The sequence below is a fragment of the Calidris pugnax genome, unplaced genomic scaffold (assembly GCF_001431845.1).
Source record: "Calidris pugnax isolate Ruff unplaced genomic scaffold, ASM143184v1 scaffold655, whole genome shotgun sequence".
NCBI classification, from domain to species: domain Eukaryota; kingdom Metazoa; phylum Chordata; class Aves; order Charadriiformes; family Scolopacidae; genus Calidris; species Calidris pugnax.
In genome coordinates, this window is record NW_015091391.1 from 41,102 (window position 1) to 57,664 (window position 16,563).

The following is a 16,563-nucleotide window of genomic DNA, read 5'->3' on the forward strand; positions in this document are numbered from 1 at the left end:
TCCTCCTGGCTTGGTGTCCTCTCCCGGGTGCTCTGTGCTCAATCCTTTCCACCTTGCCCATCGTCTCCATCCCTGCATCCCCTACATGTGGGTAAACCCCGAGGGGATGTTCCTGGGGTGGTGGGCAGCTTGGGGACATGAGATCAGGAATGGAGCCTCTCCCCTACCCAGACCTGATGGACACCAGCCATGGGAGGCTGGAGGAGCCATTCACAAGGTTTGGGGGTCTGTTCCCAGTCCCCAGACAGAAGGAGTTTGGGCTCTGCCCAGACTCTGCGCAATCCAATAGGAGCAGCTAGTGGATGAGAAGCTGTCCCCTCTCATCAATCATTGCTTCTGTTTCTCCTTTCTAGAGCAACAACCTGTAGTACCGGGTAAGTCTCCCTGGTCTCCTCCTGGCTCGGTGTCTTCTACCTGGTGCTCTGTGCTTGACGCTTCCCCATCTTGCCCATCTTCTCCATCCCTGCATCCCCTGGGTCAGAACAAATCCCAAGGGGATGTGCCTGGGGGCATGGACAGCTCGGGGACAGCAGAGCAGGGCTTGATCCTTTCCCCTCACCGGAGTCTCTGGGGACAGTTTATGGGACTTAACCAGCCTGGAGGGAGCCATGCTCAGGGTTTGGGGGTGTTCTCCCACTCTGAACAAAGAGGAGTTTGGGATCTGCCCACTCCTGTGGTTGCAGGTGTGTGATGAGATGTTCCTTCTGATCTCCCATTGCTTCTGTTTTTCCTTTGCAGGGAATCGAGAAGCACCTCTGGGTGAGTCTCTGTGACCTCCTTCTGGCTCGGTGTCCTCTCCCGGGTGCTCTGTGCTTGATGCTTCCCCACCTTGCCCATCCTCTCCATCCCTGCATCCCCTGGGTGTGGGTAAACAGATGGAATGGACCCTCTGCCCTGTCCAGATCTAATGGCCACCAGCCATGGGACATGACCAGGCTGGAGGAGCCATTCACAGTCTTTAGGGGTCTGTTCCCAGTCCCCAGACAGAAGGAGTTTGGAATCTGCCCAAGCTCTACCCACTCCAACAGGAGCAGGTAGTGGATGAGAAGCTGTGCCGTCTCATCACTCATTGCTTCTCTTTCTCCTTTCTAGACCAACGACCTGCAGCACCGAGTGAGTCTCTTTGAGCTTCTCCTGGCTCGGTGTCTTCTCCTGAGTGCTCTGGGCTCAGACCCTTTCCCTTTTGCCTGTCCCCACCATCCCTGTATCCCTTGCGTCCGGTCAACCCCTGAGGGGAGGTGCCTGGGAGGGTTGTCAATTTGGAAAGCTCAGAGCAGGGATACCCTCTCTCCCATGCCCAAAGTACCTGGCCACCAGCCATGAGACATTGCCAGGCTGGAGGGAGCCATTCCCGTGGTTTGGGGCTCTGTTCCAACTCCCCAAGTTGGGATCTGCCCGAGCTCTGCCCACTCCAATAGGAGCAGCTATGGGGTGAGAAGCCGTCCCCTCTCATCACTCATTGCTTCTGTTTGTCCTTTACAGAGAAACGAGCTGCAGCACTGGGTGAGTCTGTGAGCTCCTCCTGTCTCTGTGTCCTCTCCCGGGTGCTCTGTGATCAGCCCTTTCCCCCCTTTCCTGTCCTTCCCATCCCTACATCCCCTGGTTCCAGGCAAACCCCAAGGGGATATTCCTGTTTTGGTTGGCAACTTGGGGATAGCAGCCAAGGGATCACCCCTCTCCCCTGCCCAGAGTCCCTGGGGACCAGCCCTGGGACATGACCAGGCTGGAGGGAGCCATTCAGAGGGTATGGGGTCCTTTCCAGCTCCCCAAACAGAATGAGTTCGGGCTCTGCCCAAGCTCTGCCCACTGCTGCAGGAGCTGCCATGGGGTGAGAAGCTGTCCCTTCTCATCACTCATTGCTTCTCTTTCTCCTTTCTAGAGCAACGACCTGCAGCACCGGGTAAGTCTCCGTGAGCTCCTCCTGGCTCGGTGTTCTATCATGGGTGCTCTGTGGCCAACACTTTCTGCCCTTGCCCATCTTCTCCCTCCATACGTCCCCTGGGTCCAGGCAAACCCTGAGGGGTGTTGCCTGGGGCGGTGGGCAGACTGGGGACACCAGCCCAGGGATGGACCCTCTCCCCTGCCCAGAGTTGATGGGGAACAGCCATGGGATGTGACCTGATCTTCTCTTTCCGTAGAGCGGAGAAATTTTCTGCATCCTCAGAATCGAGGTAAGGGGGTACTTAATTTTATTGGATGTCTTTTTATGGGGAGTTCTCCTCCTTTTCCCTGTTTGGGAGGTGTACCTGGGCTGGCCAGTGAAGAGAGTTTTAAATTGAAAGAGGAGAGATTTAGATGAGAAGAAAGTCTTTGCTGTGAGGGTGGTGAGACTCTGGCCCAGGTTTGCCAGAGAAGCTGTGGCTGCCCCATCCCTGGAAGAGTTCAAGGCCAGATTGTTGCTATGGAAACAGCCCCACCCTACCCGTCCTGCACCCCTTATTTTGGGCATGGGCTCCCCATGCATAAGGTGAGATATTGGGGACAGCAGGGAACATGGCCTCCCCAGGGATGGGAGGTCCCCAAGGTGACAGGGCACAGCTGGGGTGTCTCAACATTTGAAGCCTCCCCAACCCCATCTAGTCCCCTCGTCCCTGGCTCCCCACAAGCTCCCGGCTGTTGTGGAGCTGCAGGGACACTACTCCTCTGACATGTCCAAAAATCACAATGAGGCTCTCAGCTCTGCATGATTCCTCCCCAAAAATCCTTATTGTCCTTCATTTTCCATTGTTTTTCTCCTTGTTTTGGTTCCTGGGACCCATGAGCTGCCGAGTTTTTCTCCCAAATAGAAATGTCCTGAAACACCAATAAAAACCCCCAAGAGATGGATGGAGCAGAACCGGCGCAGGTGGATGATTCATCATGGTCTGGTTTGGACTTCTCTCCTTCCTTTGCAACAATGGCCTTACACAGGAAAATCAGCCCTTTTGGGTGAAAAAGCCCCGCTTATTTATGGGTGCAAAACCTTGCCAAAGTCCCTGCTCCAGCACAGGCTGCCGGAGAGGCACAGCCCTGGGAAAAGCCACCCCCACCCACGCCCATCCAGGAACGGGGAGGGGGATTGTTTCGCATCGGTGCTTTGCCACTGGCAGGTTATTAAATGACCCTGGCCTTGTTGATGTGGCTCAGTTCTGGATGAGGAACCTGAGCTCACAATGAGGGAGGTGGAGGCTTAAATCACTTCCTGGAATTCTGGACCCTGGAAACTGGCACAGGTTGGAGACTACACATTGGGTGAGAGAAATTTCTTTCTGCAGGGGAATTTAGAATATTTAATTATTTTAAAGTCTTTGGAAGGGATTTAGAATAAATCCTGGGGAGGGAAGTGGGGCAGACCAGGGTCTGCACTGGGAGCCCTGCATGGATCCCGTCCGTCCCTTGACCAAGGGCTCCTTCCAACGTCAGGGTGCAGGTGGTTTGGTGGAATTTCTGGAGCGGTGTTGGGGGCAGGTGCAGACCTTCTTCCCCATCCCCTCTGTGGCGGCTGTAACCCCCCCCTTGCCCTCCCTCTGCCTCCCTTCCCACCCTCTTCTCCAGCTCTGGCCACAGATGGGGTTCCCCACGAGCCCATGGGGCCTCCTCAGTCATTTCCTGACTTTCCACCTCCTCCGGCTGGGATCAGGTAGGGATCCTGCAGGGCTGGGGGGGCTGAGCGTGCTCTGGGTGGCAGATGTGGGGCAGGGGAGGTGCTGTGGGGCAGGAGGAACTGAGCCCAGGGCTAGGCCTCACATTGCTTTCACTTTTCCTTGGTCTTGTAATGTCACAGACCCTTTGCCCTGGGACATCTTCCCTCACACCCCATGGTGCTCCCCCAAAGCCTTTGTCCCTTCTGCCAGGGCTGGCTGGGGTGGAGGAGGAACTGAGCCCAGAGCTCAGCCGTGCATTGCTTTCACTTTCCCTTGGTCTTGTGATGCCACACATCCATTGTCCTGGGACACGTTCAATTCTGCCCTGACGTGTTCCCCCAAAGCCTTTGTCCCTTCTGCCAGGGCTGCTTTGAGTGGGGAGGGGGTCATTTTAAGGTGTGGGGGGGGGCATGATTTTCTGGAGCAGTTCCCACTGCCAGGAAACATCCTTCTCCTTCGAGTCCTCCTGCTCCCTCTCCAGTTTCCCCAGTGTCTTTGGGCCGCAGGGAGGGCAAAGCAACGCCTGCGGGATTCATCAGGCATTGTTCATACCAAGCTGGCCTCTTGCCATGCCCCTAAATTAACATGGGTGTAATCTCTGTCTCCCTGTGTCCTTCTCCATCACCCAGCGGAGTTCAGAGTGGTGGGACCAGGCCGACCTCTCCTTGCCACCATGGGGCAGGACGTCGTGCTGCCGTGTCACTTGTCCCCAGAGGTGGACGCTCAGAGGTTGGAGATCAGGTGGATCCGGTACCTGGTCTCTGAAACGGTGCACCTCTACCAACACGGAGCAGACCAGTATGGTGAGCAGATGAAGGAATATGCTGGAAGGACAGAGTTGGCCAGAGATGGTCTCTCCCGTGGGAGCCTGGACTTGCGAATCTCTGGGTTGAGACCCTCTGATGATGGCCAGTACGTCTGCACTGTGCAAGATGCTGCCTCTTATGGAGAAGCTGTGGTGGAGCTGAAGGTGGCAGGTTTGTGTCCACTGTGTTGTTTCCTGCATATGCTCCCAGTGTCCCTGGGTTGGTGTGTGTCCCTTCCAGAGCTCTGTCCCATCCTCACATCCATTTATTTGGTGCCATGAGCCATGAGCCGTTGAGACAGGTTGGGTGGGAGGGGGTCTCTTCCTATCTGTGCCTGCCCAGGAGGGAGCACACACATGTTTTTGGGGGTAGAGTGGCATGGACATGGTGGATTTGGGTCTCTGTGGTGTCCTTGTGATGCTGTGTTGGTGCAGAGATGCTGCCTTGAGTCGCCAAAGCTTGGTCGCTCGGTGCTGCTCTGCCAGGCTGTTTTATGGGAGATCTGGGGCCATTTGGCCTCAGTGCTCTCTGGTTCTTGCAGATTTTGGGGTGGGTTGGGAGGTGTGAGGAGCATGTGGCTGGCCCCACAGCCCCCTGGGCACCCTCTGATGTGTCTGGCATGGGGTTTGGGTCTTGACCTTTGAGCTGGGTCCATCCCTAACTCAGGACAACCCCGGGCTCTTCCCCCAGCCATGGGCTCTGTCCCTCTCCTCTCTCTGGAGGCTTACGAGGACGGAGGCATCCGGGTGGTGTGTCGATCGGCCGGCTGGTACCCAACACCGGAGATGCTGTGGAAGGATGGCAGTGGACAGCATCTCCCCTCAGTCTCCCTGAGACGTTCCCCGGATGAGAGGGGCCTCTTTGAGATCCAAGATGTCATCATTGTGAGCGGGAAGGGAGATGGGAAGGTGTCGTGCATGGTGAGGAACAGCCGCCTGGAGCAGGAGCAGGCGTCGTCCCTGCACATCTCAGGTGCAGGATGGGAGCAGGGCTGGGGTTGGCCAGGCTGCTTGGGGGTTTTTGCCCTCAGGGGGCTGGAGAAATATGCGGGGGGGAAGGGGAGGGCAGGGGAGGGGAGGGGAAGGGGCTGCACCTGCAGGGGCGTTTTAGTACAGGAGATAATGTGATCCTGGTGTGCTTCAGGGGGGGTTTGGGATGTTCATGGGATGGGACGGAGGATGTCCCCTTGAGTCCAGGGCTCCCACAACAAAGCTTTAGGAGCTGGAACTTTGGAGTTGTTTTGGTTTTCTTTTCTTCTCCTCACAAAGGGGACTGTAAATTGAAGCCTTTTCTGGATATTTTTTTGTTTCTCAGCTCCCTTTTTCCACAATGCCCGTCCCTGGATGGCAGCTCTGGGTGTGCTCCTCGTGCTTTCAGTGGTGTCCGCTGCCCTCAGTGCTTACCTCTTTCGAAGGAAAGGTGAGTTTGCATCACCACAATTTTGCCTTTATTAAGGAAGGTCTTTATTCAAAGGAAGGCTGGGGACAAGGACACAGGGTGTGGGTGGGAGGAGAAGGAGCATGGCCAGAGCATCTGGCTGGTGGGAAGGTCCAAGAGACCCTGGGGAGATGGTCCAAGTGATGAAGCAGCTGCTCTCCTGACCTTCTCTTCTTCTGCCTTTGCTTTCCAGTGGTGCTGTCCAGAGCGCTGGGGGAGTCCTTCCATGATTTTCTGGAGCAGTTCCCACTGCCAGGAAACATCCTTCTCCTTCGAGTCCTCCTGCTCCCTCTCCAGTTTCCCCAGTGTCTTTGGGCCGCAGGGAGGGCAAAGCAACGCCTGCGGGATTCATCAGGCATTGTTCATACCAAGCTGGCCTCTTGCCATGCCCCTAAATTAACATGGGTGTAATCTCTGTCTCCCTGTGTCCTTCTCCATCACCCAGCGGAGTTCAGAGTGGTGGGACCAGGCCGACCTCTCCTTGCCACCATGGGGCAGGACGTCGTGCTGCCGTGTCACTTGTCCCCAGAGGTGGACGCTCAGAGGTTGGAGATCAGGTGGATCCGGTACCTGGTCTCTGAAACGGTGCACCCCTACCAACACGGAGCAGACCAGTATGATGAGCAGATGGAGGAATACATTGGAAGGACAGAGTTGGCCAGAGATGGTCTCTCCCGTGGGAGCCTGGACTTGCGAATCTCTGGGTTGAGACCCTCTGATGATGGCCAGTACGTCTGCACTGTGCAAGATGCTGCCTCTTATGGAGAAGCTGTGGTGCAGCTGAAGGTGGCAGGTTTGTGTCCACTGTGGTCTTTCCTGCATATGGTGCAGGTGTCCCTGGATTGGTGTGTCCCTTCCAGAGCTCTGTCCCATCCTCACATCCATTTATTTGGTGCCATGAGCCATGAGCCGTTGAGACAGGTTGGGTGGGAGGGGGTCTCTTCCTATCTGTGCCTGCCCAGGAGGGAGCACACACATGTTTTTGGGGGTAGAGTGGCATGGACATGGTGGATTTGGGTCTCTGTGGTGTCCTTGTGATGCTGTGTTGGTGCAGAGATGCTGCCTTGAGTCGCCAAAGCTTGGTCGCTCGGTGCTGCTCTGCCAGGCTGTTTTATGGGAGATCTGGGGCCATTTGGCCTCAGTGCTCTCTGGTTCTTGCAGATTTTGGGGTGGGTTGGGAGGTGTGAGGAGCATGTGGCTGGCCCCACAGCCCCCTGGGCACCCTCTGATGTGTCTGGCATGGGGTTTGGGTCTTGACCTTTGAGCTGGGTCCATCCCTAACTCAGGACAACCCCGGGCTCTTCCCCCAGCCATGGGCTCTGTCCCTCTCCTCTCTCTGGAGGCTTACGAGGACGGAGGCATCCGGGTGGTGTGTCGATCGGCCGGCTGGTACCCAACACCGGAGATGCTGTGGAAGGATGGCAGTGGACAGCATCTCCCCTCAGTCTCCCTGAGACGTTCCCCGGATGAGAGGGGCCTCTTTGAGATCCAAGATGTCATCATTGTGAGCGGGAAGGGAGATGGGAAGGTGTCGTGCATGGTGAGGAACAGCCGCCTGGAGCAGGAGCAGGCGTCGTCCCTGCACATCTCAGGTGCAGGATGGGAGCAGGGCTGGGGTTGGCCAGGCTGCTTGGGGGTTTTTGCCCTCAGGGGGCTGGAGAAATATGCGGGGGGGAAGGGGAGGGCAGGGGAGGGGAGGGGAAGGGGCTGCACCTGCAGGTGCGTTTTAGTACAGGAGATAATGTGATCCTGGTGTGCTTCAGGGGGGGTTTGGGATGTTCATGGGATGGGACGGAGGATGTCCCCTTGAGTCCAGGGCTCCCACAACAAAGCTTTAGGAGCTGGAACTTTGGAGTTGTTTTGGTTTTCTTTTCTTCTCCTCACAAAGGGGACTGTAAATTGAAGCCTTTTCTGGATATTTTTTTGTTTCTCAGCTCCCTTTTTCCACAATGCCCGTCCCTGGATGGCAGCTCTGGGTGTGCTCCTCGTGCTTTCAGTGGTGTCCGCTGCCCTCAGTGCTTACCTCTTTCGAAGGAAAGGTGAGTTTGCATCACCACAATGTTTTGCCTTTATTCAAAGGAAGGCTGGGGACAAGGACACAGGGTGTGGGTGGGAGGAGAGGGAGCATGGGCAGAACATCTGGTGGTGGGAAGGTCCAAGAGACCCTGGGGAGATGGTCCAAGTGATGAAGCAGCTGCTCTCCTGACCTCCTCTTCTTCTGCCTTTGCTTTCCAGTGGTGCTGTCCCGAGTGCTGGGTGAGTCCTTCTGGCCCCTGACAACAGCAAAGCTGGTGGAGCCCCCAGGGAGGGACGTGGCTTTGGGTGGCTCTTGATGTTTCTCTGGTTGCTGATGTGGGTTGATGGAGCCCAGAAGGGGACTGGAGAGCACTGGTGCTGGGAACTGGGCACGGGAGATGTTCTGGCTCCTGAGAATAAATGGGGAGTGGTATTGAGTGATCTTAAATCAGGCTGAGCCTTAAATCTCTGCTTAAGTCAGGTGTAATTTCTGAGAGCCTGGCTGGGCTGGGGTGGGGATAGGAGGGCAGAGAACACCCTTTTGGAAAAAGGGGACTTCTCCAATTCCCAAAAAAGAAGGAGTTTGGACTCAGCCAAGGGGTGAGAAGCTGTCCCCTCTCATTACTCATTGATTTTGTTTTTTCCTTTTCAGGGAAACGAGGTGCAGAACTGGGTGAGTCTCCGTGAGCTCTTCCTGTCTCCTGTCCTCTTCTGGGTGGTCTGTGCTTGGACGCTTCCCCGCTTGCCCGTCCCCTCCATCCCTAAGTCCCCTGGGGCCAGGGGAAACATCTGCAGGGATGTGCTTGCGGGGTGGGAAGCTCAGGGCCACCAGGGAAGGGCTGGGCCCTCTCCCTCGCCAAGAGTACCTGGGGACAATCCGAAGGGCATGACCAGGCTGGAGGGAGCCATCCCTGGGACCCAGGGAATGTTTTCCCACTCCCCAAAAAGGAGAAGTTTGAGGTTTCCCCAGCTCTGCTTACTCCATCTTGAGCACGTTTGGGATGAGAATCTGTTCTCTCTGATCAAATATTCCTTTTACTTTCCAGAGGAACAAAGTGCACTCTTGGGTGAGTCTACATGAGCTCCTCGTGGCTTGATGTCCTCTCCTGGGCCCCCTCTGCTCGACCCTCTCTCTCCTTGCCCATTTTCTCCATCACTGCATCCCCTGGGACTGGTAAACCCTGAGGGCATGTGCCTGTGGTGGGTGGGCAGCTCGGGGACACCAAAGCAGGGGTGCACCCTATCCAATGTCCAGAGTCCCTGGGGACCAGCTGCGGCACTTGACCAGGCTGGAGGGAGCCATTCACAGGCTTTGGGGGTCGCTTCCCAATCCCCAGACAGAAGGATGTTGGGATCTGCCCGAGCTCTGCCCACTCCAATAGGAGCAGCGATGGGGAGAGAAGCTGTCCCCTGTCATCACTCATTGCTCCTGTTTTTCCTTTCCAGAGCAACGAGATGCAGCACTGAGTGAGTCTCTGTGAGCTGCTCCTGGCTCCGTGTCTTCTCCTGGGTGCTCTGGGCTTGGTCCCTTCCCCTCTTGCCCGTCCCCTCCATCCCTGCATCCTCTGGGTCTACACAAACCTCGATGGGATGTGCCTGGGGATGTGGGCAGCCTGGGGACACCAGAGCAGGGATGGACCCTCTCCCACGTCCAGACCTGCTGGCCACCAGCCATGGGACGTGAGCAGGCTGGAGGGAGCCATTCACAGGGTTTGGGGCTCCTTTCCCACATCCCAAAAAGGAGGAGTTTGGGAGCTGCCCACGCCTGTGGTTGCAGGCGTGCGATAGGAAGATGTTCTCTCTGATCACTCATTGCTTCTGTTTTTCCTTTCCAGAGCAACGAGATGCAGCACTGGGTGAGTGTCCGTGAGCTCCTTCTGGCTCTCTACCGGGGTTCTGTAAAGGGGGCTCTGTGCTCGGTCCCTTTCCCCCTTGCCTGTCCCCTTTGTCCCTGCATCCCCTGGGGCCTGGGGAAACCCTGAGGGTACGTGCCTGAGCGGGTGGGCAACCTGGGGACACCAGAGAAGGGATGGACCCTCTCCCATGCCCAGAGTCCCTGGGGACCAGCCGTTGGGCATGACCAGGCTGGAGGGAGCCATCCCTGGGACACAGGGAATGTTTTCCCACTCCCCAAAAAAGGAGAAATTTGGGGGTTTCCCCAGCTCTGCTTACTCAATCTTGAGCACTTTTTGGATGAGAAGCTGTTCTCTCTGACCAAGTATTCCTTTTGCTTTCCAGGGGAACAAGCTGCACTTTTGGGTGAGTCTCCATGAAATCCTCATGGCTTGATGTTTTCTCCTGGGCCCCCTTTGCTCGATCCTCTCCCTCCTTGCCCATTTTCTCCATCGCTGCATCCCTTGGGTCTGGGTAAAACCTGAGGGCATGTGCCAGTGGTGGGTGGGCAGCTCGGGGACACCAGAACAGGGGGGCACCCCTCCCATGTCCAGAATCCCAGGGGACCAACCGTGGCACTTGACCAGGCTGAAGGGAGCTGTTCACAGGCTTTGGGGGTCGCTTCCCAATCCCCAGACAGAAGGATGTTGGGATCTGCCCGAGCTCTGCCCACTCCAATAGGAGCAGTGATGGGGAGAAAATCTGTCCCCTGTCATCACTCATTTCTCCTGTTTTTCCTTTCCAGAAGAACAAGATGCAGCACTGAGTGAGTGTCCGTGAGCTCCTTCTGGCTCTCTACCGGGGTTCTGTAACGGGGGCTCTGTGCTCGGTCCCTTTCCCCCTTGCCTGTCCCCGTTGTCCCTGCATCTCCTGGGGCCTGGGGGAATCCTGAAGGTCCGTGCCTGAGCAGGTGGGCAACCTGGGGACACCAGAGAAGGGATGGACCCTCTCCCATGCCCAGAGTCCCTGGGAGCCAGCCGTTGGGCATGACCAGGCTGGAGGGAGCCATCCCTGGGACACAGGGAATGTTTTCCCACTCCCCAAAAAAGGAGAAGTTTGGGGGTTTCCCCAGCTCTGCTTACTCCATCTTGAGCACTTCTGGGATGAGAAGCTGTTCTCTCTGACCAAGTATTCCTTTTGCTTTCCAGGGCAACAAGCTGCACTTTTGGGTGAGTCTCCTTGAGCTCCTCATGGCTTGATGTCCTCTCCTGGGCCCCCTCTGCTCGATCCTCTCCCTCCTTGCCCATTTTCTCCATCGCTGCATCCCTTTCGTCTGGGTAAAACCCGTGGGCATGTGCCAGTGGCAGGTGGGTAGCTCGGGGACACCAGAACAGGGGTGCACCCCCTCCCATGTCCAGAGTCCTTGGCGACCAGCCGCGGCACTTGACCAGGCTGAAGGGAGACATTCACAGGCTTTGGGGGTCGCTTCCCAATCCACAGACAGAAGGATGTTGGGATCCGCCCGAGCTCTGCCCACTCCAATAGGAACAGCTATGGGGTGAGAAGCTGTCCCCTCTCATCACTCATTGCTCCTGTTTTTCCTTTCCAGAGCAACGAGATGCAGCACTGAGTGAGTCTCTGTGAGCTGCTCCTGGCTCCGTGTCTTCTCCTGGGTGCTCTGGGCTTGGTCCCTTCCCCTCTTGCCCGTCCCCTCCATCCCTGCATCCTCTGGGTCTACACAAACCTCGATGGGATGTGCCTGGGGATGTGGGCAGCTTGGGGACACCAGAGCAGGGATGGACCCTCTCCCACGTCCAGACCTGCTGGCCACCAGCCATGGGACGTGAGCAGGCTGGAGGGAGCCATTCACAGGGTTTGGGGCTCCTTTCCCACATCCCAAAAAGGAGGAGTTTGGGAGCTGCCCACGCCTGTGGTTGCAGGCGTGCGATAGGAAGATGTTCTCTCTGATCACTCATTGCTTCTGTTTTTCCTTTCCAGAGCAACGAGATGCAGCACTGGGTGAGTGTCCGTGAGCTCCTTCTGGCTCTCTACGGGGGTTCTGTAAAGGGGGCTCTGTGCTCGGTCCCTTTCCCCCTTGCCTGTCCCCGTTGTCCCTGCATCCCCTGGGGCCTGGGGAAACCCTGAGGGTACGTGCCTGAGCGGGTGGGCAACCTGGGGATACCAGAGAAGGGATGGACCCTCTCCCATGCCCAGGGTCCCTGGGGACCAGCCGTAGGGTGTAACCAGGCTGGAGGGAGCCATCCCTGGGACACATGGAGTGTTTTCCCACTCCCCAAAAAAGGAGAAGTTTGGGGGTTTCCCCAGCTCTGCTTACTCCATCTTGAGCACTTTTTGGATGAGGAGCTGTTCTCTCTGACCAAGTATTCCTTTTGCTTTCCAGGGCAACAAGCTGCACTTTTGGGTGAGTCTCCATGAAATCCTCTTGGCTTGAGGTTTTCTCCTGGGCCCCCTCTGCTCGATCCTCTCCCTCCTTGCCCATTTTCTCCATCGCTGCATCCCTTGGGTCTGGGTAAAACCTGAGGGCATGTGCCAGTGGTGGGTGGGCAGCTCGGGGACACCAGAACAGGGGTACACCCCCTCCCATGTCCAGAGTCCCTGGGGACCTACCGCGGCACTTGACCAGGCTGAAGGGAGCCGTTCACAGACTTTGGGGGTCAGTTCCCAATCTCCAGACAGAAGGAAGCTGGGATCTGCCCGAGCTCTGCCCACTCCAATAGGAGCAGCCATGGGGTGAGAAGCTGTCCCCTCTCATCACTCATTGCTCCTGTTTTTCCTTTCCAGAGCAACGAGATGCAGCACTGAGTGAGTCTCCGTGAGCTGCTCCTGGCTCCGTGTCTTCTCCTGGGTGCTCTGGGCTTGGTCCCTTCCCCTCTTGCCCGTCCCCTCCATCCCTGCATCCTCTGGGTCTACACAAACCTCGAGGGGATGTGCCTGGGGATGTGGGCATCCTGGGGACACCAGAGCAGGGATGGACCCTCTCCCACGTCCAGACCTGCTGGCCACCAGCCATGGGAATTGAGCTGGCTGGAGGGAGCCATTCACAGGGTTTTGGGGTGCTTTCCCACATCCCAAAAAGGAGGAGTTTGGGATCTGCCCATTCCTGTGGTTGCAGGCGTGCGATAAGAAGATGTTCACTCTGATTACTCATTGCTTCTGTTTTTCCTTTGCAGGGAATCGAGAAGCAAAATTGGGTTAGTCGTGATGATCTCCTCCTGGCTTGGTGTCCTCTCCCGGGTTCTGTGTGATCAACCCTTCCCCACCTTGCCCGTCCTCTCCATCCCTGCATCCCCTGGGTGTGGGTAAACCCCAAGGGGATGTTCTTGGTGGGGTGGCCAGCTGGGGGACATGAGATCTGGAATGGACCCTCTCTCCTACCCAGACCTGATGGACACCAGCCATAGGATGTGACCAGGTTAAAGGGAGCCATTCACAGGCTTTGAGGGTCTGTTCCCAGTCCCCAGAGAGAAGGAGTTTGGGATCTGCCCAGGCTCTACCCACTTCAACAGGAGCAGCTAGTGGATGAGAAGCTGTCCCCACTCATCACTTATTGTTTTGTTTTTTTTCCTCTGTAAACCAACGAGATGTAGCACTGAGTGAGTCACCGTGAGGTCCTCTTGGCTTGGTGTCTTCTTCTGAGTGCTCTGGGTTCGACCCCTTGCCCTCTTGCCTGTCCTATCCACCCCTGGATCCCCTGTGTCCAGCGAAACCACGAGGGGAGATTACTGGGGGGGGTGGGCAACTTCGGGGACAGCAGAGCAGGGGTGGACCATCTCCCCTCACCAGAATCCCTGGGGACCAGTTGTGGCACTTGACCAGGCTGGAGGGAGCCATTCACAGGTTTGGGGCTCTGTTCCCACTCCCCAAACAGAATGAGTTCGGGCTCTGCCCAAGCTCTGCCCACCGCTGCAGGAGCTTCCATGGGGTGAGAATCTGTCCCTTCTTGTCACTCATTGCTTCTGTTTCTCCTTTCTAGAGCAACGACCTGCAGCACCGGGTAAGTCTCTGTGAGCTTCCCCTGCCTTGGTGTTCTATCATGGGTGCTCTGTGGCCAACACTTTCCGCCCTTGCCCATCTTCTCCCTCCATACATTCCCTGGGTCCAGGCAAACCCTGAGGGGTAGTGCCTGGGGCGGTGGGCAGACTGGGGACACTAGCCCAGGAATGGACCACCTCCCCTCAGATTTGCTGGGGAACAACCATGGGATGTGACCTGATCTTCTCTTTCCGTAGAGCGGAGAAATTTTCTGCATCCTCAGAATTGAGGGAAGAGGGTATTTAATGTTATTTGATGTTTTTTTATGGGGAGTTCTCCTCCTTTTCCCTGTTTGGGAGGTGTACCTGGGCTGGCCAGTGAAGAGAGTTTTAAACTAAAAGAGGAGAGATTTAGATGAGAAGAAAGTCTTTGCTGTGAGGGCATGAGACTCTGGCCCAGGTTTGCCAGAGAAGCTGTGGCTGCCCCATCCCTGGAAGGGTTCAAGGCCAGGTTGGAGGGGGCTGGAGTAACCTGGTCTGCTGGGAGGTGTTTGTGCCCATGGCAGGGTGTGGCACTGGATGGTCTTTAAGGTCCCTTCCAAGCCAAACCATGATTCTATGACTGAGCTCTGTCCCTGATGCTCTGGCTTCTCCTGTCCCCTGCAGGCATGGGGAACCTGGGTCCAAACATGTCTGATCCTGAACCTCGGATGAAGTCTATGAAACATGCAAGAAGGGAAAGGATACAGAAGAACCTGCCTTACCACAAGAAATTTAGTTCTAATTACTGATTGCTGGGCTGGGAGGGGTGCTGGAATGGGAGGCACTGCTGGAAGGTGGAGGGGGAGGTGGGAGGTGATTCGCGGTGGGCTGTTGGGTTGGCCACAGAGTTTCTGGAGCGGAAGGGGTCTCTGAACCCAAAGCCTGAGGAGAGATCTGTGCTGTTAGGCACAGGAAAGGCCAGTTCATGGCTCCCACCTCTACTCCCATCCCCCTGTCCCAGTCCGTGCTCCCCAGGAAGATTTGGGTCTTACTGGAGTGGGCTTGGGGGCTGGTGACTTTTCCTCAATACCGACACTGGGATCGAGATCTTCACTTTCCCACCAGCCTCGTTCCACAGGGAGACCCTGCACCCCTGGTTTTGAGTGGAGACAAGGAAAACCCAGCTGTGCCTCAGCGACAGCACCTCCTACATGTTCTCCTCCCCTTCCACCGTCTCAGTAGCCTCCAGCAACCCCGGCCCTTCTCCAGAGACTCCTCGCTCTTCTCTCCTGGATCCTGCAGGAGATGTGCCTCTCTTTGCCCCAGCCGTAGGAGAAGATGGGGAGTGAGGGGCAGGCACATGGGCTGCTGTGGGGTCTCTGAGCAGCCGGGGGTGTCCTCATTTCAGCTTGGATGGAGTTATTTTTCTTTCTAGTAACTGCTGATGTTTGGATTTAGTGTGAGAATGCCATTGGTCACAAATATATTTATACGTGGCTGAGAAATGTTCACTTCAGTCCAGAACTTTTCCAGCTTTCCCTCGCAGCTGAGAGGGAGCACGGCCAGGATGAGGCATCCAAAGGGATATTCCACCCCACAGACATCCTGCTCGGGACAGAGACAGAGGCTGCCGGGGGCCTGGGACCCTCCCGCTGTGCTGGGGATGGGCTGGGGAATCAGTCCTCAGGTGCTGAGGGCAAATGCTCTTGTATCCCTTTATTTTGTATATTTTGTTACAATTAAGAAAGATATTTTCCTCTGCCGTAACCGTTGTCTTAAACTGTCTTTATTCCAACCCACGAGGTGTTTTCCCCAGCTTTTATCCCTCTTCTCCCCACCCCACTGGGGAATAGGGAGGGAGGGAGGGAGCTTCTGGCTGGGGCTAAGCCACACCGGGCAGCCAGGAAACTCTTGGATCCCCTTTGATCCTCTTGGAACACCTTGAATCTCCCTTGAACCCCTTGGGTGCCCCTCAGAACCCCCTGAATCCCCTCAGATCCCCTAGAACCTCTTGGATCCCCTCGGTACCACTCCGAACATCCCTTGGAACTCCTTGAGCCCCTTAGATCCCCTCTTATTCCCTTGCAACTCCTTCAACACCCCAGAAACCCCTCTTGTACACCCCTAGAGCCCCCTGGAACCTCTTGAAACCCCTTGGATCCCCTGGGCTCTGCCCAGCATGTACTCGCCATGAGCATCCTCCTGCACCACATGACCCTTTTCTGAAGAAAACTGCTTTGTCTCTACCCAATTCCCTTCCCAGTTGGGTGCTGGGTGAAGGTGGCTGCATTGTTTTTGCTTCTTTGGGAGATTGTGGGGTCTGTGCATGGAAGCATCTTTGTTCTGGAGTGCCTTCAGGTGCAGCGGAAGAGGAAACTTACGGAGGTGGAAGGAATTTCCCATCCTGGGGCTATTTTAGATGGATTTATTACAATGGTGAATTGCTGCTGCTGCTGGTCTGGAGCTGGGAGCTGAACTGGGGCGGAGCACCAGGGGGTGGGATCTGCTGGGAATGGGATGTTGGGGATACTCAGGGCAGGGAACAGGACCTCCCTGCTCCTCTGACCTTGTTGAGAATAGTTGGGTGCTCCTTGCTCATCTTCAGCCCCTCCTGCTCCTCCTGGACCCCCCTGGGGTTGGATACGGGTTCCTGGACCCCCTTTGGGTTTGAGAGAAGCTCATTCCTTGTCCACATCCCCAGGTGTGGGTACAATCCCCAGGACCCCCAGACCTGGGTATTCCCCCCACCCCAGAAACTCCATAACCACCGCTGCTATGGGTACAGCCCATTGTCCCCCCCGTACCCCTTCTTTTGGGTATGAATGTGGATGGGACTTTGGGGACAGCAGGGGACACGTCCTCCCCAGGAATCTG

At 56.4% G+C, this 16,563-nt stretch overlaps 2 protein-coding genes across 2 annotated transcripts in view; both read left to right on the forward strand.

Annotated features, from left to right (window-relative positions):
• The window catches only part of LOC106899518 (butyrophilin subfamily 3 member A2-like), a 17,633-nt gene extending 14,460 nt beyond the window's left edge, over positions 1 to 3,173 (forward strand). Inside the window, exons 14-19 of the mRNA XM_014961387.1 lie at positions 354 to 374; positions 739 to 759; positions 1,093 to 1,113; positions 1,483 to 1,503; positions 1,880 to 1,900; positions 3,127 to 3,173. Coding sequence (XP_014816873.1) covers positions 354 to 374; positions 739 to 759; positions 1,093 to 1,113; positions 1,483 to 1,503; positions 1,880 to 1,900; positions 3,127 to 3,173 — 152 coding nt within the window. The remainder of the gene's footprint in view (positions 1 to 353; positions 375 to 738; positions 760 to 1,092; positions 1,114 to 1,482; positions 1,504 to 1,879; positions 1,901 to 3,126) is intronic.
• On the forward strand, positions 3,135 to 15,440 carry LOC106899519 (butyrophilin-like protein 2). The gene is made up of 23 exons (XM_014961388.1): positions 3,135 to 3,231; positions 3,535 to 3,619; positions 4,253 to 4,600; positions 5,120 to 5,401; positions 5,744 to 5,848; positions 6,312 to 6,659; positions 7,177 to 7,458; positions 7,801 to 7,905; positions 8,102 to 8,122; positions 8,535 to 8,555; positions 8,929 to 8,949; positions 9,329 to 9,349; positions 9,718 to 9,738; positions 10,121 to 10,141; positions 10,521 to 10,541; positions 10,924 to 10,944; positions 11,325 to 11,345; positions 11,714 to 11,734; positions 12,117 to 12,137; positions 12,518 to 12,538; positions 12,907 to 12,927; positions 13,710 to 13,730; positions 14,374 to 15,440. Exons 2-23 carry the CDS (start codon positions 3,547 to 3,549, stop codon positions 14,496 to 14,498), a joined length of 1,962 nt encoding a protein of 653 aa, XP_014816874.1. The 5' UTR covers positions 3,135 to 3,231; positions 3,535 to 3,546; the 3' UTR covers positions 14,499 to 15,440.
• Positions 15,441 to 16,563: the final 1,123 nt, after the last annotated feature.

Bases quoted from the DNA above. Each gene is read 5' to 3' on its own strand.
- LOC106899519 (XM_014961388.1), top strand. From the start codon at position 3,547: ATGGGGTTCCCCACGAGCCCATGGGGCCTCCTCAGTCATTTCCTGACT. The intron at 8,556-8,928 runs GTGAGTCTCCGT...TTTACTTTCCAG, and splicing joins GAAACGAGGTGCAGAACTGG to AGGAACAAAGTGCACTCTTG. The intron at 12,539-12,906 runs GTGAGTCTCCGT...TTTCCTTTGCAG, and splicing joins GCAACGAGATGCAGCACTGA to GGAATCGAGAAGCAAAATTG.